This window comes from Aulonocara stuartgranti (genome assembly GCF_965226115.1).
Source record: "Aulonocara stuartgranti genome assembly, chromosome: 6".
NCBI lineage: Eukaryota > Metazoa > Chordata > Actinopteri > Cichliformes > Cichlidae > Aulonocara > Aulonocara stuartgranti.
This window is the reverse complement of record NC_138944.1, coordinates 12,787,254-12,808,875: the sequence shown is the minus strand read 5'-3', so window position 1 is coordinate 12,808,875 and position 21,622 is coordinate 12,787,254. Positions and strand designations below refer to the sequence as shown.

General features: G+C 39.1%; 1 protein-coding gene across 6 annotated transcripts; it reads left to right on the top strand.

Annotated features, from left to right (window-relative positions):
• Positions 1-310: 310 nt before the first annotated feature.
• On the top strand, positions 311-21,346 carry tmod1 (tropomodulin 1). 6 transcript variants are annotated; one of them, XM_082536435.1, is made up of 13 exons: positions 316-716; positions 3,998-4,075; positions 4,197-4,256; positions 4,481-4,617; positions 9,922-10,078; positions 12,103-12,219; positions 13,868-13,957; positions 15,294-15,424; positions 15,691-15,798; positions 16,873-17,016; positions 17,389-17,533; positions 18,203-18,302; positions 19,152-21,346. In XM_082536435.1, the coding sequence occupies exons 4-13, from the start codon at positions 4,495-4,497 to the stop codon at positions 19,168-19,170; spliced, it is 1,134 nt and encodes a 377-aa protein (XP_082392561.1). In that variant the 5' UTR covers positions 316-716; positions 3,998-4,075; positions 4,197-4,256; positions 4,481-4,494; the 3' UTR covers positions 19,171-21,346. The 6 variants fall into 6 exon arrangements, with proteins under 6 accessions (XP_082392565.1, XP_082392562.1, XP_082392561.1 ...); XM_082536439.1 differs by lacking the exon at positions 13,868-13,957 and having other exon boundaries at positions 311-716; XM_082536436.1 differs by lacking the exon at positions 4,197-4,256 and having other exon boundaries at positions 315-716.
• Positions 21,347-21,622: the final 276 nt, after the last annotated feature.

Here is a 21,622-nt window from a genome sequence, read left to right as displayed (position 1 = left end):
TCTGCACAAACATCTGTTACTCCACTTATTATTCTACACAGTGTTTTAAATACAAGTACTTTTTAACAGACAGTCATCTGTCTGCGCTTCAGCCAACCTAAATTTAATTTGGTGCTTATTGCAGAACCAATATAAACGGATTGGTACAGATTTGCTCTCTGTACTTGTAAGAATACAATAACTTATTGCACAGTAAAATAATAGGGATCCAGAGTCCAGCACTTAAGCGGTTAACAGTCACCAAACTAACCGATATCCTACCCAGACTCTTGCAGCTTTAATGTAAACCATAAACGTTATCGTGAGCTACGCTACATAGTGAACCATTGTCCGATAATGGAGGCAGCGCATCTTCGTGACATCACAGGAGTGACACAGCAGCCGTGAGCGAGGAGAGGAGGAGGATCTCTTCCCCAAAAGTTTGGTTTGCCCTTTGCTGGAGATGAGATTCAGTCCCAACAGGTCCACAGAGAGTCGACCAGAGCCGGGGGAGGAAACTTTGTGAGCGCTGAAATCTTCTGGATTCAAGATTGTCCGCGGGTCATGGACGGTTTGATTTAGGGGAAATTTGGCGGATTCCCGGAGTTACGCGCTTGCAGCGGACCGTACTTCGCACTGCTGCGACTCCAGGCGGCTGTGAAGGAAACCATATCTGGTCAAAGTATTCGTTGCTGTCACCCAGCGGGACCAGCCGGCTATAAATAGCGCTGGAGGAGGTAGGGAAATTAATGCATATATTATACTGCGGGCAGCAAAGCAGTCAAATAAGTTAAGGTCACTTCTCCGTGTTAAAACCGTGAACCGGATTAGTTTAACATTTACTTAAAGTGGGAAAGTGGTTTTCTAGAAAAAATGAACACCAATTATAAGTTCCCTGTTTCTGTTTTTCATCATTTGGCTGCTGCAGGTTAAATATTAAACTGAAAGATGCAGATTGGGTGGGTTTTTTTATTTTTATTTTATTGTGATTGTATTTGGACCAATCATAACTACATCTTTTAATTTAATTTTTAAAGTTATTACAACTTTGCAGAAACAGGAGTTCCGAAGTATACAAAAGTTGCTGGTTTTCTGTGACCTCCACACATCCACTCTAGAAATAACTAAGCTGTGGAACTTCTGTTTGTCAGTCATTTTTATTTTATGAGCACAGCTCTTAATGGTGCTTCAGAAGTCTGCTGTTTACCTCCTGGTTTAGCCATGTATTATATTATTAGCTGGAGTATAACAGCACTCATTGGTGATATTACACTTAACAAAAACATTATGACACTTTGACCTCTGCAGAATGAACAAATGGCCTGACCCCAGGTCCAAGGTAGCAAGTGAGCTACTTGGTCTGGTATACAGATCATGATATATGACTCTGTGCTGGCCCCAAAGCAAAAAAAAAAAAAAAAAAAAAACAGTGGCCACAGATGTCCTCAGCAAAATGAAGGATTATTTAACGTGTGGCCTTTAATGGTTTTGGTTGTATGCACACCTCAATGCCAGGTCTAAATCTACGAACCAAACTGTCTTTTCTTTGGAGTGCCAGTAATAAAACACGCCATCCTTTCCACAGAGCTTATTTTCTGCCACATGCATTGTGACATGTGGCTGAGTAAAGGAGAACAGTTGTCTCTCAGCTGTTGTCTGCTGGGACATTTCAGATATCTGTGCAATTTTTACAACTGCTATCTTTCCTTTAGATTGTGTGGCACAAAATTAGGGTTTAATTCTTCTACTTTCTCAAAAATGAGCAGAGTTAAGTGTGATTATTGTAGTTTTATTCCATTTCAGCATCAGACCTAGAACAAACTGAGCAGCTAAGATATGTTTGGGGTAATTTAATCAATTAAAATCACTTTTAATTTACTTTTTTAGATATGTAGAGTTATGCTTATATTTGAATGTGAATCTGTGAAGTAGTTATGCACAAAGATGTTGTGGAGGGCATTTCAGCAGCCTGTAGAAGATGGCAACAAAGGCTTCACGTACCATTTGTATGCTGTTTGAAAGCAGTTAACGAGGAGTTGCAAAAAGAAAAATCAAGTTACTTTAATATTGCTGCATGAGCTTATTTCTGTGATGAATATTTCAGTTTTCTTCACTCTGAGAGCATTTGTGAATATTGCAGAAATGTCTGCGTACTTCATGACTGAAAAAAAAATCTTGCCTTCACCCAGGAGTAGCTAACTTGTATACACACAGTTTTAAAAAGACTTTTATTCTGAAATCTTTTTATCTTCTGCTCTCAGTTAGTGAAAGGCTGTGCTCATGCAAGACCAGTTGCCCTCCCAAGGTTTTACACATATCTGACTTGATTAATTATCCCGTATCAGTGGGCTATTCTTAGACGCTTAAGGATTGGATAGGCCTGCTTTCAAGGGCAAGAGGCAAGTTAGATGTTTATGACTGCAGAGGGTACGTTCTGGTTCAGGTCATTTTTAGTTGTTTTGCTCTTTCTGCCCAGTGAATGTCCTGTAATGAAGCAGAGGCTTATAGAAATGTTCTAAATACAGGAAAGTGTCTGTTCGATATCATCAGAACAGGTTGCAGTCTTCCAGTGGGCTTGCAGTGCTATTTGGAGTGCAGCCCAGTTCTTCATCTCTGGTTTTGGAAACTTGTCTTGACATGGAGTGAAAAGAGAAAGCAGAACAAAAGAACAACACGCTTGACCCCGCTTTTTAGGATTAAAGCCAAAGCACACTTGGTGACATCGCTAAGATCAAAAAGATAAGCTTTCTTTCACATTTGTGCTCCTCAAAAACACAATTTTCTGCACTTTGAGCTCCAGCTCAATATTTTCTGCCTAATTTGAGATCATTCCCATCACCTGATACAAGCTCAGTGAAGTTATAGTTAATGTTGTTATGTGGGCATCCATCGGTAGCAGCTCAACACTTGTCAGAGTCTGAACTACAGCTTTAAGGAACTTGGGGCTTAGTGACCGTGTGCGCGCCCAGTGTTTGGTGCTCTGGTCCACAAATGTTCCACTGCAGCTCATCCATTTTCAGTCATCTGGTCACAGAGCCAAGACAGAGTTCGAGAGCAAGATTTGGAATGAGTCTTCATAGCTGTTTGAGAAAGAAACAAGAGCAAGACACGTTTACGGACAGCATATTTGACCTATCCAACATTTATAAAGTTTTCAGGGCAACACTTGGAGAAAATAAGCAGATGATCAGCAGCAGGATATGTGCAAAATTACCAAGTGTCAAGCAAATAGGTGAAAACTTGTAAGCAAATCCAATTCAATCAGACAACTGTTTTTTGTCTAATTGAATCAAATTGAAATGGTGACAAATAAATGGAAAAATTCTTGCAGAGAAGAACAATAAAACACCTAGGAAGGCTTCAAAATATTTCTCCTTAAATAATAATTAACGGTGCAGTTTGTTCACCTGTCTGCATTTGTAAACTCATTCATATTTAGTATTAAGTCATTCAAAAACCTGCATAAAAGCTTAAAGATGCAGTTATATACCAGACTTGTCTTGGCTAGGAGCAGTTCCATCTAGCAATTCTGTTAACAGCTTAATTGTATATTTGCTGGCAGATGGGAATTGTTAGCTTTGAGAAGGCCTAGGTTAGCGCTTTTTATCTTTCCACTCTGTGCTAAGTTGTACTAACCTGCTGGCTGTAGCGTCATATTTAATCTAAAGATGTGAGTGTGGCACATGGAAACCTTTTGAGGACATGAAAATGAACACTCCAACAGCTCTCAAAAACTCTGTGACGATATAAGAGAAATGGAAAGAAGAACATTTAAAGCATTACCAGTGAAAATGTTTGACAAATTCTCATACATTTCTTTTGCACTCAGTGAATTTCGTATTTTCAAGCCTTCTGTATTTCCGGACAGTTGCTTTCTGAGAAATCGGAGTAGTAGAGAAGAGATGACAAGCAGAGAAATATGATGTTTCACTTCTTTCCATGTTCATGACGTACTATTGTTTTCTAATTCTGCGAGCTATTAATCTCTCTTCACACTATTTACTTGTGCCTCTTTCAGGTGTAATTGCTTTCCCAAGAGGGCTACGGGCACTTGGCTGCCTTTGCTGTTATTTTACCCGAGGTGGGGGTCATTAAGGTCAGTCTGTCTTCTGAATTCCACTGTTAAAGCATTGTGTTGCTTTTCTCTGATCCTTCAAACCCACTGTTATTCCAACATTCATTTTAATTACTCACTTCTTGGTTGTTTCCATCCATAGATATAATCTAGGCTCCTGATCTCCTACAGTTTGCCTTTTTCATTTGGAGGCGTTGCTGAAGTGAGAGAACAGTTTGAATATGCCTCACATGTTGAACACATCCCAAGAATAACAAAGAGCAAAGAGAATACAAGAAAATGATAAATACTGTTATGCTTTATTGCCACGTATATTCCCTCAAACAGTATAACTCTCAAATTGATTGCCATCATTGCTCATAATTGATGTGTAAATATTTTATTTCTGTTGTTTTCCAAGATATTGTACTCTTCTTTCCCCCCCAGGTGTGCTGTCCACAATGGCGCTTCTGAGGAAGGAGATGGAGAAGTACAGAGACATAGACGAGGACGAGCTGCTGAAGAAACTGTCAGAAGAAGAGTTGCAGCGGTTAGAGGATGAATTAGAGGAGCTGGATCCTGATGTAAGCTTATAACATTGAAATCCATAAGGAGAAGCTATGTCAGTATGCTGGTATCAGTGGGGATTAATGGGGGCATACATGCTCAGCAGACAGCACGATGTAATGTATCACATTGTATATCACTGGAGCTGCAGTGTGCTTTCGTTTGAGTTGCTGTTAGCTGGTAATTTCTGTTTTTAAAATAACATAAATCTTAGTTTTTATAGTGGTAGTACAGTAGCAATTGTTAAAATATGTTTGAAGGAAAGGACTGAAAATAAAAGTCTACAAAGCCATGGCATTTATGGTCAGGAGTTTACATAAACTCATCATGGGAATGAATGTCGTGATACTTTTGAGCTTTTAATGATTTCTTTAAGAAATTTTTTCCCAGGGTGCATTGATTATAACCAGGGGTGCACATAAGTGGTCCGCAGGTGCGCATTCGCTGTCAAAATAAAAGACGCGCACCAGATAAGAAGTTGCAACACGCGTTTGCGTCCATATAAAAGGCACTGTTTTTGTCCGCTAGAGTGGGATTTTCACGGCAAATTCTGCACCACATCTCTGTGTGTTCATCATTTGTTTGAAGCCAGCTCACCTCCTGCAACTACTTTTCTGAGAATATGCGGTTCTTTTGCAGTTCGGACTCCTTCTGACATTTCTTTGGAGGTGGAGGAACACCAAAGTAATTGCTTAAAGGAGCTTCTTCGACATCTTTAAGAGTTCTAAACAAATGTCTGTCCTCCTCCAGAAAATCTTATGTACGCAAACGTGCGTTGCAACATCTTATCTTGTGCGCGTCTTTTATTTTGACAGCGAATGCGCACCTGCGGACCACTTATGTGCACCCCTGATTATAACAGCATATATCTCTAATGACTTGTAAAAACAAGAATTGGGTGCACAAGCAGCAATTTATTTTGGATTTCCTCTGATCCACACCGGAAAAAGTATATACAAAATAAAATATACATACACTCACATTTTTTCATAAGCGGTGCTGAAGGTTCCATAGTCTCTTTTAAATTGACAAAGCCAAGGCCTACAACTGGTACTTTCTTTGCCAGCATAAAAAGGATTTGTTTCATAGCAGTTGTCTATTGCTCTGAGTGTTGGTCACTACTCAGAGCAATAGAAAAGAGTAGATTTGCACAGGTTGGGAAGGTCTCTTGGAGCCATTTCTAAACAAGTGCACATTCCAAGATGATTCAAAACAGTTATGCGCAAGCACATCTTGTCTGGATGTGTCACCACTTTGCCAAGGTCTGGAAGAAAACCCAAACTGTCACCCTCAGATGATGGTTGTTCAGGAAAAACCCCAAGTTCAAGGTTACCAGAAACCAGAAACTACTGGAATACCAACTGCACAGGGAAGCCAGTTTTTACATCGCCATGCCCTGAGAGGGTCCCACATGGACAAGTTAAAATCCCTCTTGGTAAAGATTTTTTGGTCAGATTTGACAAAGATTGAGCTCTTTGGCCACAATGGCAACAGGCATGTTTGGAGAAGTAAAGATGAGGCTTTCAAACCTATGAACACTGTACCAACTCTCAAGCACGGTGGTGGTTGCATCATGCTCTGGGGCTGTTTTGCTGCTAGTGGTACTGTTACATTACTCAAATAGATGGAATTCTTCAACTTTACTCCACACTAGACTAAACATGGACAGAATTGGGTGTTCCAAATAAAACAGGTCAGCATTAAGCTTCTTTAATGGCCTTCCCGAACCTCCAGCCTTAACCATGTTGAAAATGTTTGGGATAACCTGTAAAGCTGGTTCTGTGCCACAAAATGAGCCAAAATAAATGAGCTCCACCAATTTTGCTTAGAAGAATTTGATTAACATCTATTCCAGGTGCAACTTTCTAAGGGACGTTTAACCAAATATTAGTTGGGGTGTAATCCACACTTTTGACCTTGTGTGAATTAGAGAAAATCCTAAATGAATTAAATTCTTTATTCTTTATTTTTATGTTTTGAAGTCATTAAAGATAGATGCTGTATATTCATTCCACCCTGGAAAAATATCAATTCAAATAAATCATTTAGAGCATTTACCACAATGAGCTTATGCAAACTTTGGACCGCGACTGTATTAAAAGTTGCTGAGCGCAGATTAGATTCTCTGTGTAAAAGTATTACAACTAAACATGAAGGTCTTTTGTGTCTGCGGCAGGGTTTGATTCAGTAATACATGTAAAAATGGTGAAACAAACGAAAAACGAAGAGTGAAAGTGTGAAAAAGTAAAATACTAACCTTAAATGAATAACCTCTTGTTACTGTTTAGTCTTCCCTGTTATTCAAAGTATTTCTCCTTTTGTATTAAGTACAGCTAAAGCACTTATAATACTACATCAGCACTCGTGTTTATTCGCTGCTGCTTTTTATGATATGTTTATTTCTGCATTTGATTCTCGTCCACCGACAGACCACCGAGTAATAAATCAGGGGTCAAGGTGTGGACAGCTGCTGCAATAGCTGCCAGATGAATGTCTAACTCCTCATAAAGAGACCGGAGTCCCCCTCAGTGCCAAGGGGATGACTCGAAGGGTATAATGTGGAGTAGATATGTGTGTGTGTTTGTTAGCGAGGCTCATGCCAGCAGTGAGTGACTGCAGGGACTCGCTGACGTAAACAGAGGAAACAGAGAGAAGCAGTGCGTATGTCCTTACCTTGTTTGTGCCTGTTTATGAGGGTCACCTGTTACACAACAGTAAAGTGCCCATTTGCTCTGACTGTAACATTCCCAGCACGGTTTCCCACATCGGTTCCAGTAAACAGACTGAAAGTTTGCACGCATGTCTGCCATTATTGATTATTCAGCAACAATTACAAGAACATTTTGTGTTTTACAACACACAGTACTGCCTCACAAGTGTACTGACCCAAGCTTGCTTCATACTCAGTTGTTTGTGTGGATTAATACAAATCACACGTAGAAAAAGTTCCAATCAAAGTGAAAAGTTTGGCATAGATTAAACCATCAAAATGGCTCTGAGACTGCAACTTCCCATTTTCAAAAAGTTGTAGAGAGCCTGTAGCTACAGAATAGATGGATATTTTCCTGAGGAGGTGGAGGTGGTGTTTTGCTGGCAGGTATTATTGGATATGTTTATTAGAGCGTGAGAAAGTTGAAATCTGTGCTGATGTTTGTTTGCATTTGTTGCAGGTGGTCATTTTTATTTGCATTGTGCATTTTTATATGCTGGTATCTGAAATGAATCTTGATGTGTCATATATCTTGAAATGATATCGTCTCAGCTTCAGGCTCATAGACACATAGACACACGTATTGTACATGTGACTGTTAGTTGATGGGAGAGAAACAGAGGCCGACTCATGCTGTTAAAAATAAAATACTGGGACTGAGCGCTGTAATCTAAAGCTGATATAAGCTTTGTGTTGGTGATATCTTAGATTGTGCTGACTGCGCAAAGTGTCGGGTATGTTCGGTTGGGGTTTTTTTTTTTTTAATTGCTGTACAACCAGATTATTATTTGGAAGCTCCTAATGTAAGGAGAGAGTCTGACTGAAGATGAATAACAGTGAGAAGCAAAAAGAGAAACAGACTTATAAAGAAAGGGAGGCCCCTAAGTGCTGAGAAGCAGATAAGATATGCAGCTATAAGTAGCACTTCTAAGAGCATGGTTTTGAATGTTGCTTTAGGTTCAAAATAACTTGGTGTGCACTAATGGTCTGGGAAATTTCTTGGTCCTGTGTTGAGCTAGAGGAGAGAGAGAGAATTATATAGTGTCATGCTGTCTAGGCCTGACATCATACAGTTCACTCAGCAGCTCATAAAACTTGTTACAGAAGAAAAAAATCAAAGTCATTTGTTCTTAGCTTTGTGTTTTGCTTCAAAATATTACAAGACTTAACTAAAAGAGAAGTTTGAACAAGATAAAGAAAATAAAACCACATAAGCACCTGTTCGAGACCACTTTAGCATGAGATAACTGCTGACAGAGACATAGGGAAACATAAACTAAGTGATCCGGTGCCAACACAGCTACTTACTGACTTTAATCCTAATATAAAGAAAGATATGCTATGCTGTGCTTGAAGGATGTGATTGAAAAGCCTGATTAGTGTAATTTTATCATAGACTTTGCACTGCCCTGCTTTTGCAGTCAAAGAAGCTGCCCTCTGTTGACCATTAGAAAGAATGCAGATGTAAGTCACTTCACTTTTCAGAAGCTACATACATCTTGACACCTCATGAGGTGAGATATGAGATACTTGGTTGGACTTAGTTAAAGCACTCAGAAATGCTTTAATTCTTTGTAGCTCAGATTCAACATGGTGCAGGAAACATTCCTCTGGGATTTTGGTCCATGTTTACACGATAGCATCACACAGTTGCTTCGGATTTGTTGTCGGCACATCACCGCAACCTGAAGATGCTCAATTGAGCTCGTGTGACTGTGGAGGCCATTTGTGTGCAGTGAGCTCACTGTCACTGAGATGGTTTGAACTTTATGACATGGAGCGTTAATGTTGCAGCAGCAAAAAATCTCATCATCTCACATCATCTCATCTGTTCTTAGCTGACAGCAGGTGTGGTCTTGTGCTATAAAACAGAGATGAATGTGTGGGGAAAATCCCAGTCGATGAGTACTCACTGAAATATTCAGACCAGCCTATCTGGCAAAAAGAACAATGTTACATTCAAAGTCGCTCAAACCATCTTTGACTCCAGTTCTGGTGCTCGATTTAGACCTCACCAGGTAGTCTTGACCATGTCTGCATGATTGAGACCAAGTTGTTGCTATGTGATTGGCTTCTTAGCAGGGATAGCTCAGTAGGTAGAGTGGTGGCCCCATGATCGGAAGGTCGGGGGTTCGATTCCCCTGAACAGCTACCCTGAGGTACCCCTGAGCAAGGTACCGTCCCTACACACTGCTTCCCATGCGCCCAATGGCTGCCCACTGCTTCACTGAGTGAATGGGTTAAATGCAGAGAGGAATTTCCCCACGGGGATCAATAAAGTACATTTTCTTTCTTTCTTCTTTCTTGGAGCGTAATACAGTCTCTGCTACCAAGTTCTGTGGGAAAAAAAACGAAAACCTTTTTAACATGATAGAATAAGTAGAAAGGCACTTTGGGAAACTCAAGGATTCATTCTCTGGGGAATGAATGTTGAGTTACATTAGGCTGGATCGGAATTGTAAAGCAGGGAGCAAGTCTGGCTAAAAGCATCGAAAAATTCCTTCACACTTCACACATAGACTTCACACATAGACTGGTCAAATTAGCAAAAGTATGGGTTATTTTTCCAACATGCAATACCAACATATTGTAAATGTTAATCCGTGTCTAGAATGCATTGTTGCCTGCTGGGATGCGCCAGAAGGACCAGACAAAGAAAGCACCAACAGGGACGTTTCAAAGAGACAACCTCCTGGCCCATCTGGAGAAACAGGCCAAAGAGCATCCTGACAAAGAAGACCTGGTGCCCTACACCGGGGAGAAGAGAGGTAGGAACTGGTGTGTTTAATAAAAATCAAGTTAATCAGGCAAATCTTTTCATGATTAATCTTTTTATTAAGATATTATTGTTATTATTATTAATAAATGAAAGCTGTTTAAAGCTTCCTTAAACATGATTTAAATGATGGTGTTACTTTGTAATTAAACAAATATCTCTGGACTCTTGGATGGATTTCAAAAAGGCAAATTGATCAGTGAAAACAGCCAACCTGTAGCTCAGGTGTTAACACTAAAACTCGGTTTATCAGAAATCCACAGCGTAGACACAGACTTGACTGGTGGTGAAGAACTTCAGCCATGTCAAACTCTTTAAACTCTGTAAAGTTTCTTTCTGTTTTTCTGACTTTTGTTACGTTCTGATTTGCTGGTGTTGTTGCTTTGGGACTCACTCCACTTGCCGCAGCATTTGCCGTGCCCTCAGCGGTGCCATGACATTTAACCAAGACAGGTCACACGTGACTTTCCAAAAACTGCTCTCACAACTCCTCTCACAGAGCCACGTGTTCATATGAGCATCAGAAAAAATGTCTGGCTGAAACTCGAGGAGCAAGCCACACAAATACAGACATAGCAAACCTATCGGTAAAGACATCTCTGGGCTTCTAGAGTCAGCCGCTTGTCAGGTGTGACATGAAAGCATACTCACCTCACACAGCTTGTGTAACAGAACTGATTTTGGCAACTGGACTGACCTTGTCTTACATGTCCTCACCTTAGACTGACAGTTACATTCAAATTCCATACTACTGTATGTACTGTATTCAGTACTAGTTATAGGTTCTAACAGGTTGATGGTCTTCACTGTTTTTGTAATTCACATTTACTTAGCTTTTGTTCTGTCTTTTTTATACATGACTTTCTATGACAAAAGAGTGAGCCTTTGTTAATGGTAGTAGCAATGAAAATGATTGCTGTGTTTCAGGAATAACAGAGTGACAGACAATCATTCATGTTCACATACACACCTACACCCGATTTAGAATGTCCAATTAACCTAACATGGGAGGACCGCAGGAGGAAGCCAGAGTATCCAAGGAGAACCCACACAGGCACAGAGAGAACATGCTAACGTCACACAGAAACACCCCGACTGTCTAGTGGATTTGACACACCTCGCTGTGAGGGGACAATCCAAAGTTGTTTATGCCATTATTTTAAGAAATAAAACAATATATCACAGAGTTATCATAGATTTTTTTAAATTATTATTTTCTTACTAGTTTTTAATTTTACTTCATTTTGACTTTTTGTTAATTCTGTTTAGTTTCAGTTTGTTTCCAGAGTGGGTTTGCTTGTTTCAGTTTAGCTTTTATTGTTTGAAAATGTTTAGCTTTCATTCGTTTCAATCTTTAATTCTTATTATTTCATTTACGGCAAACGCCAGAGGCAAGAACTGTGAAAAATGAGTGTAGATACAATATAAATACAAACCTTTCGACTTTTTGGCCTCAATAGAAGCATTCATCAAATCCTCATCAGGCAGTTTATAATAAATGACAAGGAAAACACATTTCATCTGTAATTGTATTTTAGTTTAGTTTTCCAAATTCACAAAATCTTTTCCATCAGTTTTATTTTTTTCCAAAGGTGTAGTTTTGTTTGTTTTTTCATTTTAGTTCACAAAAATATGTGTTCATGCCTAGTTTCAGTTTTTATTACTTTAGTTTTTAGTTATATTTTTAACTTTAATAACCTCAATACACAGCAGTTCAACAAATTCAACCTTAGAGAGAAATTCAGTGCATATACTATGAAGCTGCATTTCCACTACATGCGGTCACACCACACAGAATGTATAGAAATTTTGGGTCATTTTGAGAAAAAATGCTACTTAAGAAGCAAATCTGTAGCCATAGAGGTCCCTAAATTGACAAAAATCCAGGAAAAAACTGGAGTCTGTCAAATGTAACTTGTAAGCTAAATGCTAAATTAAAGTTACTGATAATTGTCATTGTAATAGTAGTGCTTGCAGTCACTTACTTTGCATAAAATATATCCCCTCATATTGCAGGGAAAGCCTGGGTGCCTAAAACAAGAGTGGATCCAATCATAGAGTCTGTGACTCTGGAGCCGGAGTTAGAAGAAGCCCTGTCCAGTGCTACCGATGCTGAACTCTGTGATATTGCAGGTAACTATCACACAACATCTCTCTGTAGGCTAATTTTTCCAAGAAAATGAACAAATAAAAGTACTTAAGTTTAATTGGATTTTACGTCTGCACATGTAGCTGAACTGTAACTTTTCTCCATTTCAAGAGTTGTTTCTATATATTTCTATATGAAGGTTTTAGGCATGCTCTCACTAATGAATGTAAGTAGACTACCATAGGTGTAACTAGCCCTTGTTAATCTAACTTTCACTCATTTCCTCTAGCACTCCTTTCATCTTCATTCCACTCTTACCGTTCAACTCTTCATCATCATCATCCGTACCTTCATTTTCTGGATCTTTCTATCTATTAGTTCATCACCGTCCAGGGTATCTGTACGCTGCACATAGTCCTGCATGGAACAACACTGGTCTTCTGTGACATTTGTGCTTTTTGTTTTACTTTGTAGTCGTATTGTTGCATGTGCGGACCGTGCATTGTATTTAACAAAAAACTTGGTTCATGCAGGGCGAGTGGACCTGCTGGTACATTTTTTTGCATAGTGGGGAAGGACGATGTAAACTACATCACAAAAAATTGTAAAAATGATATTAATGACGATGTAGAAAACACCCAGTGTTTTATCAGCTTGCAGCTTGCAGGTGGCGGCAGTTGGGAATGTAAGTGCATGACACCGCTATAGCAGGTATGATGTGATATGACGCAGCTCTGCTTTACACACTGCAGTTATTGTCATTTGCTGGATTTTGTCTGAATAGTGTTTGAAGTTATTTTTCTTTGCCTTAAAATATAAAATAATAACTTTTTCGATGTCCATACCATCAGGAGAAACTCGAGCTGCCATTAAAACAGTGTTGCTGATGTTTCAGGGTTTTTTCTGTCTGTTTTGTTTCTTTGTTTTTAGCCTGCCTGAGTTATTGCAGTCAATGTGCTGAACTTATTATATTAATGATGACAGTGAGTTGACTTTGTGGGAAGTATACTTACTTATACCATGTAAACACATTTAGTTTTAACCACTGTCAGAGTAATTACAAGACGATGCATACTTCATGTGTGACAAAAATATTATCCAACCCTGCTGCTGTTAGAAGACGGAGATTTAAAATGAGAAATGCTCGTGGTGAACAAGCCTCTTAGCTTGTTGCAATACACGCACTTCACTGCATTCAGTAATCGAATAAACAGTCAGATACTCTCAATCTCTCTGACAAAGAAACAAGGCAAAGACTCTCTGTTAATTGTGTCCTCAGAGTAACTGCTTGGCTGGAAACATATTTCAGATTTCCTGCTGCCAGAGCACATCATAGATTTTTTTTGCCTTGGCTGGCTGATATCTCATTATTTTTTTTATAACAAATAAAGTATATTGCACATTGATTTGGCTTCGGCCTGCTAAGAGCAGAAGGTCAGCTGTGGTTGCAGAAGTCAAAGCCAGTACACGGGAGCTGAATCCATACAGTGTGCAGGTTTTTTTCTTTCTTTTTTTTTTCCTCATGCTTGCCTTGATTGCGATGCTGAAAGCGACTGGTGCATGGTGGTCTGGTCTAAGGTTGCAAGCCAATCAATAAGTCCACTCAGTGTCAGCACTGCTCTCTTGCTTTCTCTTTCTCGATCCTTTTTTTTTCTCAAATGTTCATTCTTCAGTCTCCTTCTCTTCTTCCAGCCATCCTGGGCATGCACACGCTGATGAGTAACCAGCAGTACTATGAAGCCCTGGCCAGCAGCACTATAGTCAACAAGCAAGGCCTTAACAGTATGTGAAACACATACACGCTTGCACTCACCTACCGAAATGTATACTACTGGACACAAGTACACATGAATTATAGGGACTTTCGAGGAACAAGTAAAAGTACTCTAAAATAAAGCAGATCACTCAACTAGTACCAAAAAAATTGCATCATTTAAGAAAAATGCTGCAGTTGGATTGGAATAAAGTGTGATCTCATGTTTGCAGAATGTTTATTTTACCAAAAACAGTGTATGCTCATATTTTTTCTGTTTTGCACTTGATACATGCACAAATAATGTAAAACAGGTTAAAGTAAAATAGATAGGTAGATAAAAGAGTATAAGCACACATACATTTTGCTATTATCCTGCCAGGAATACACTATCGCTGGTTCATCTGTTTGCACTTCATGTTATGCTACATCGTGTAAACGATTGAATTGTGGGATTACTTTTAGCTCTCCTTCACAGGTTAATGAGCTATTGTTTATCTTGTGTGGTGGCTCATCCTATAGTTACACTTCCAGCTCTAAACAGAGACTGAGCATCTCACATCCAAATATGACTACCTTATAAAGCAACCCACAGTCTCCTGCTGAAGTTGTCACTCTGTTTTGAGTAGTGATACAGAGGAGGGCACAAAAACCCTTTTTACAAAAGCATTGGTCCATATTAACCTTAATGACTGAATCTCAGAGATTTGCAATCCATTACTAAAGTAGGTGCACATTTCTCGTGCTGGTAAACCAAACGGATTCTAGTTTTTCCGTATTTTAGATCTTCTGCTGCAGAGCACTTACAACGAGGTACTCTGTGCAGCTTTTGCAAAGTATAAAAAATATCATTTTGAAAATCTCCTGAGGTTATTGTAGCCAAATACTAATACTCTGCCTGTACTGTGCTCTGCAAAAAACTATCGTTGGAAGTACGCTTAATCACCTTCTTAAGATTGATACCAATCCCCTGTCAGTAAAATAAATGTGAAGCTACACAGATGTTTAGCCTGGATTACCATAAAAAAGGGGGCAAGCATGGAGAAGAAGAACAGCATTTCTGAACCAGCAGAGTACTCCACGGCCAAAAGCAACACTGAATGTGGAAAACTATACTTTCACCAAATAAATGTGTTCTCTTTGCTTGACACAAGCAAAGTCTCAAGCAATCATCCAGAAAATGCTGTTTACAGTGTTTAGAGTCGCAGATTCAGAAATTGAGTCAACTACTTAATGGAGAGGTTATTTTTTGTGCTGCTTTTGAAATGAGATTTAGTCCAATCAGACCCTGAGTAAAGCAAATTTATCCATCAGCAGTCTGATTTTGTAAATATATTTTTATATTATACGTGTGTTGCACCCCAGGTGTGATCCAGTGTACCCAGTACAAGCCAGTCCCTGATGAGGAGCCCAACTCCACTGATGTAGAGGAAACTCTGTTGAGAGTAAAGAGGAATGATCCCGAGCTGGTAGAAGTCAACCTCAATAACATCAAGGTAAGAATGCTGGGTTGTGTTAAAAAAAAAAAAAAAAAAAAAGAGAGACAGTGCAGGTTTAATAATCTATATCTATTATAAAAATTATATTTAAATTTGGATGTATATTGGATTTGGTTTCAAGTTTTATACATAAACTTCAAGCATTTGTTTCTTTATGAATCACAGCAATTAATATTTTTTTTACTGTTTATGACAAGGGAAAATGCAAAAATACATAGAAATAAGTTTTTCCAACATTTAATTTTTTGTTTTTCTGCACCCAGAATATTCCTATCCCAACTCTGAAGGCATATGCCGAGGCTCTGATGAAGAACACAGTGGTGGAGAGGTTCAGTATTGTAGGAACAAGGAGCAATGACCCTGTAGCATTTGTAAGTCTAATGCTTTTCAACCTAACTTGCTTTTTTTTTCAGTTCTCTTCCCTTTTTATCTTAACAGCTTCCCAGTTTTTCACTTTTTATCATTAATGGGGATGAGTCCTATTTTGACAAACAATATGAAGATTAAAATAAACATGTGGTTTGACAAAGTTCCTCCTAAACAGATCAAAATACACCAAGAGGGTAAAAAAGCAGGGCGTAAACAAAAAGAAGAAAAAGCTCTGCAGAACAAGAGCAAGATATCCAAACTCAAGGCAACAAGGAAAATTCGTCCCAACAATACAGAAAAGAAATGTGACGCAAATAGGAGTACATGTGGAGTCAAGCAGATGATCAGACAAAGGGAAAATGGTAAATGGCTTGCATTTGTATAGCGCCTTACTCAGTCCCTAAGGACCCCAAAGCGCTTTACACTACATTCAGTCATTCACACACACAGGCAATGGCAAGCTACATTGTAGCCCCAGCTGCCCTGGGGCACACTGACAGAGGCGAGGCTGCCGGACACAGGCGCCACCGGGCCCTCTGACCACCACCAGTAGGCAAACACGGGGTTAGTATCTTGCCTAAGGATATTTGGCATGCAGCCAGGGATCAAACCACCGACCTTCTGATTAGTGGCTGACCTGCTGTGCCACCTGAGCTACAGCCACCCCCCCAAAAAAAAGAAAAGACTTGCATATACTCAGTGGCCAGATTTTAGAATGAGACATAGGTGGACATAAGTGGCAGATAGCACAGTGGAAGGAACTCGGATAGGCGAAGACACAGATGGAAACAAGCAGGAAATGAGAAGAAAAACAAAGACAGGAAGTGAGGGCACAGATGACGCACAAGGAATAGCAGTTACCAAAATGAAGCAGGAGATGGAAACAAGCAAGACGAGGGAACTAACACAGACAAAACAGAGACTAAGAGTAGGAAACAGTGGAGACATTTGTACAATATGAACAGAAGAAAAACCAAATCAAAATCAAAACGGGGACCAAACCACAACGAAAGCCTGACAAGAGCAGCCTGGCTTCAAAGCTGCTCCTGAATACAAAGTGCTGTGTGTTTTCTCAGGCCCTGGCAGAGATGTTGAAAGTTAACACGATGCTCAAGAGTCTGAACGTTGAGTCCAACTTCATAACAGGGACTGGAATCCTGGCCCTCATAGAGTCGCTGCAGAATAACACCACACTACTGGAGCTCAAGATAGACAATCAGGTAAAAGCTCACACCCTCCATAGAGTACAGACAGATTTAAACACACTGGAACAGTATGTATGTGTCATGCAGTGTACACAGTTCATCATTGCCACTTTGGTCTAATGCTCGCTGATTGCATTGCAATGTCTCATATGCCATAGTTGGACATCTGTGACTCATTGCCCACTAATGCCTACTTTTATTTCTCTCCTTGTTCTTGGCCCTTTCTTTTTTGCTTTTCAAGTCCAGTTATTGATTGAAATCAACTTTTTTTTTTTTAAACCCTCAATCCCACCACTGATTTTTTTTTTTTTTTTTGCCTTTAATCATCTACTCCTCTCTCGTCTTCCTCTCTCCACCATCCTTTCCTGCACTCTCTGTGAACTCCAGAGTCAGCCCTTAGGCAACAAAGTGGAGATGGAAATAGCCAACATGCTGGAGAAAAACACCACATTGCTGAAGTTTGGGTATCATTTCACCCAGCAGGGTCCACGCCTCCGGGGCTCCAATGCCATGATGAACAACAATGACCTGGGTGGGTACACACACCTGCATGATCACTGTATGGATGTGGCATTAGGTCTCGAACTGACAGAACGTCAAGTAAATACTCAAGTAATATTATTTTCATTCTTTTAGTTATGTCTTTTTGTAATGTTTCATTTGGCAGAGTTAGACGTTAGTATGGGCACGAGTGCACTTTATCATCACTATATCTCCTTGAGTTCTACTTCAATCAGAGGCTAATAGAAGAATGAGAGTGATATCATCAGTTGGTTACTCAGTAGAGCTGCCAAACAGCCTCAGCCAATCATAACAGTACCTTCCTGAGTTATGACCTCAGCACTAAGAAAAGCCTGTGAGCGTGAGAGAGAACATAATGAAGCGAGTGAGTGGAGTGTTTCCTGTCATGCACAAATTTTACCAGTAATTGTTGTGTTTGCTGACCTGATTTCCAACTTTTTTCCCCCAAAATATTTACTTTGTACAACAAACTAGGGCAGAATAAATCCTCTCTGACTCGATTGCTGTAACATTCACGCTACAGAATGTAGCTTCAAAACTAAATTAGATGTGGATATGATTTTGTTTGTGTTTTGTTTTAAATGGTCTTACTATCTTCTTGTATTTTGTGTATATATATAATGTTCAAAACCACTTTACATCATTTATGATGCTTTCTCTTCCCCACGTCATCTTTAAGCCCGGGTCGTCAGGTCGGAGACAGACGGCTCTTTCACCCTCACTCTATCTGTCCCTGAGCTGGAGAGGGCCTTTGGGAAAAAGTTCAAGTCTAAGACTAAGTAAAAAAAAAAAAAAAGTACAGTACAGTCACACACTGTATGACCGCTCAGCCTTGCCTTTCTGCTGCCAACATCTCCCGGTTCTTTTCCGGACTACCGGAAGCTCTGCTGCCTTCTGTCATACTCTTCTGAGAGTTTCTATTGCTTGTCCACATCTTCACTCTTTTAATCATCTCTAGCTTACGGAGACTGCTCTTTAGTCCCACGGCATTCCTGAAATAGTGCAAAAATCTTGCAATTCTGGAAACATGTAGATGAGATAACTACCTGTATAAAAAAAGAAAGAATCTCATAGCACAGAATTTGACTTTGAAATTATGCTGTATTTTTCTATACTGACTTTGAGTGATTAGTCTTTGGTCTTTCTGCTCTTTTCATCTGCATTTTTGGAGGAATTTGGTTCCTCCTGTTTTTTCACTCCTTTCCAAAGCCCCAAAAGTGGACCCACAGGACTCTCATGGAGTCTCTGATCACCTTTTAGTAATTAGTTTCTGGTTGTTGAACATGCATTATCACGTGATCTTGAGACAGAATTTTCTTCAGAGCTGAACATATATTCTGTTTTATTGTGCACAATAACCACAAAGTAATCACGTTTAAGAAGACGCTGTCCTGTTCTTTCCACTTGCTTACGTTTGTCCTGTGTATTTATTCACAAAGAACTCTTCTTACACGTTGCAGCCACCAATTTGTTGTGATGTTCTTTTTGCCTTGCTTTTTTTGTCAGCTATCTTGCTTCCTGTCAGTTAAAGAGGTCAGCTTTGCTGTGCTGTTGCTTAAGATGATGAGGTTGATGTTGTCTTTCATCTTTCTTTCTCCTGTAACCTTCCATTTTCCCTCTGTCTACAGTAAGAAAGAGAAGGCTTGAAGGAGGACCCATTTTCCCAAAGTGTCGGACAAATGTGTAGAAACCAGGGCTACCTTCAACTCCTGCCATCTGTCACCCCCTTCCACTCTATCAGGTTCAATTGTTTTGGTTTCAGAGACAGTGTCTGAACTTTTTCACTCACAGACTTTTACTTAGTAAATGTTAAATGATCCATTTGGATTAATTAACAGATCCTTCTGAGTTTCCAGTGCATGCAACAACAAAAAAAGTGACATTAATATTATTACTTTGTGCTCTGAAGTTTGCATTTTGACATATTTTCTAGGCTTGGACAGCTATAACTGCAGCTTTTTGTACAAACCAACTCCTACTCTGTAATTTTGAGTCTTTCAATGCTTCCTCAGTGAAGGGCTTAAGGTCTGGTTTTGAATGTGGTCCCATATGAAAAGTGATGGGCAACTTTTAGCAGTCTGCTGAGTTGAATTTTAATAGTTATTATTATTATTATTATTATTATTATTACTACTGTGCTGTAAATGACTGGTGTTGTCACTACTGCTGTTGCTTCCAGGACACCTTACAAGACTACGAATTTCTGCCATGTCAGATTATTCATTTAAATTGAATTGAGAAAAAAAATGAACATCTGGTTTTGCCCCCATCTTCTGATGTTTTTCTCTTTTCATTTTTCAGTGTGAAAAAAAGTATTTAGTGACTCATTTCGATACTGAGCTACACAGATTCTTGAGCAATTTACAAATGGCTGTATAAACCTGGCAACTGTGAGATTTGTCACTACATACGTATTTATTGAAACAGACCTGGGAAAGAGTCAGAAGCCATTCATATGACTTGGTTTGATTATGCTGGATAATCAAATAACCAGTAGTAAAAACGTTGCTGTAAAAGAAAATGTACTGTCAAATTACACTGTGACGTTATCCAGTGTTTATATTAGCACTCGCTGCCTGTTAATGTGCAATATTCAAATGCCAGTGTAATGTGCTTTATATTTTCCTTTAAATATCCAGCGAATACGGCACTGTTATATAGAAGTGTTTACAGCAGCGGCATTGTAAGAGCGCCAGAGAGAGGGAGAGAGACAAGAAGCTCAACAAATTCTGAGAGAAATTCCCAAAACTAAAGATGGTGTTAGAAAAAAAACTCCCAGAGAGTAAAAAGCTTTTGAAAAACTTTGTGATGGGACAAAATCTGCAAAGAAATGTAACAATTTTAAACATAATTTGATGAGATTCTTTACATGCAGTTTTTTAGAATAAATGTTACATAGCTGCCGAGTGGCAAGAGGGTTTTTGCTTACAGTCACCAGATTATATTAACCCAAGCAACTTGTGAATATTTGAATGGATTTGTTTTACACTTTCAGCCAGGTCTGGTTTGTTGATTGTTTGTGTTGATTTGTATTTACTGGAGCTACAATGTGTGTTTTAGTATGAAATGACTTTTTTACTACAGGTTTCACATTAATCCCTAAATCCAGGTTTGTTGTATTTTTGTATGCAGGAAACCTTTCATGTCTTTGCAGCTTTCAGACTATAACAATCCCCCTTATTCGTATGAAAAACAGACTATTTACAAGCATGTCTGGCTATGACAGGTACTGCAAATCAGAGATATGGTATTGCACCGTAATCCTTTGGAGATCAAAATGAAATGGTTCTCATCATAGGCCAAAAAACACCCGAATAAATGTTGATTTTATGCTGCTGTATACTTTGGAGCAGATAGCGTGATTTCTCATAACTTTAAAAATCAGCAGTGCAATGAGGGAAAAGTAGAGTTAGCTGTTATATAAGCAGGAATTAGAACAGTTCCAGTAGAAATCACAGGATGGTTTGTTAGCTTTTATTAGCTGTCGATGAATTATTTGTTTTAGGAAACGTTTATGTCTTCCTAATGTGAACAACTCTTGCTCAAAATTCTGATTGCATGTTTAAGGGCTAATAACACATTCAGTGTTATTATTTATCACCACTTTGTTACTGACACTGTCAGTAACAATGTCCAGTGAATGGTCGATATCTTCATTATAAAGATGAAGAATTGAAAGCTAAAAGTGAAAGAGGACTCTGTGTGTCATGTTCTTTTCTCCTGTGTAGGGCTTTTTTCATATTGTACTGCTTGACTCGGTTTTTTCATAGATAGTTCACATTTTTTTGTTCTGTTTTATGAATTAAATAAAGCTTGAAAATTGTCTTTGTTTATACACCTTCAGCACATTTGATACAAAGACCGCAGGGCCCACAGTGCCACTCTGTGGCGAAAGAGAAGAATTACACCAAGCTGGTGAAGCTTTCCATCCCTCTTGGCTCTCTTGGCTACGGTCCTCAATGGTGGCGCTTGGTTGCAATTGATTTTATACAGCAACAAGGAAAAAAATCCACATGTCATATTTATGAAAAATTACAGGTTCTCATTGTCATTCCAGGGAGGTTGTAAGAATGATCTGGAAAAAAAAATTTATTTTAAT

Bases quoted from the DNA above. Each gene is read 5' to 3' on its own strand.
- tmod1 (XM_082536436.1), top strand. From the start codon at position 4,495: ATGGCGCTTCTGAGGAAGGAGATGGAGAAGTACAGAGACATAGACGAG. The intron at 10,079-12,102 runs GTAGGAACTGGT...CTCATATTGCAG, and splicing joins CTACACCGGGGAGAAGAGAG to GGAAAGCCTGGGTGCCTAAA. The intron at 12,220-13,867 runs GTAACTATCACA...CTCTTCTTCCAG, and splicing joins TGAACTCTGTGATATTGCAG to CCATCCTGGGCATGCACACG.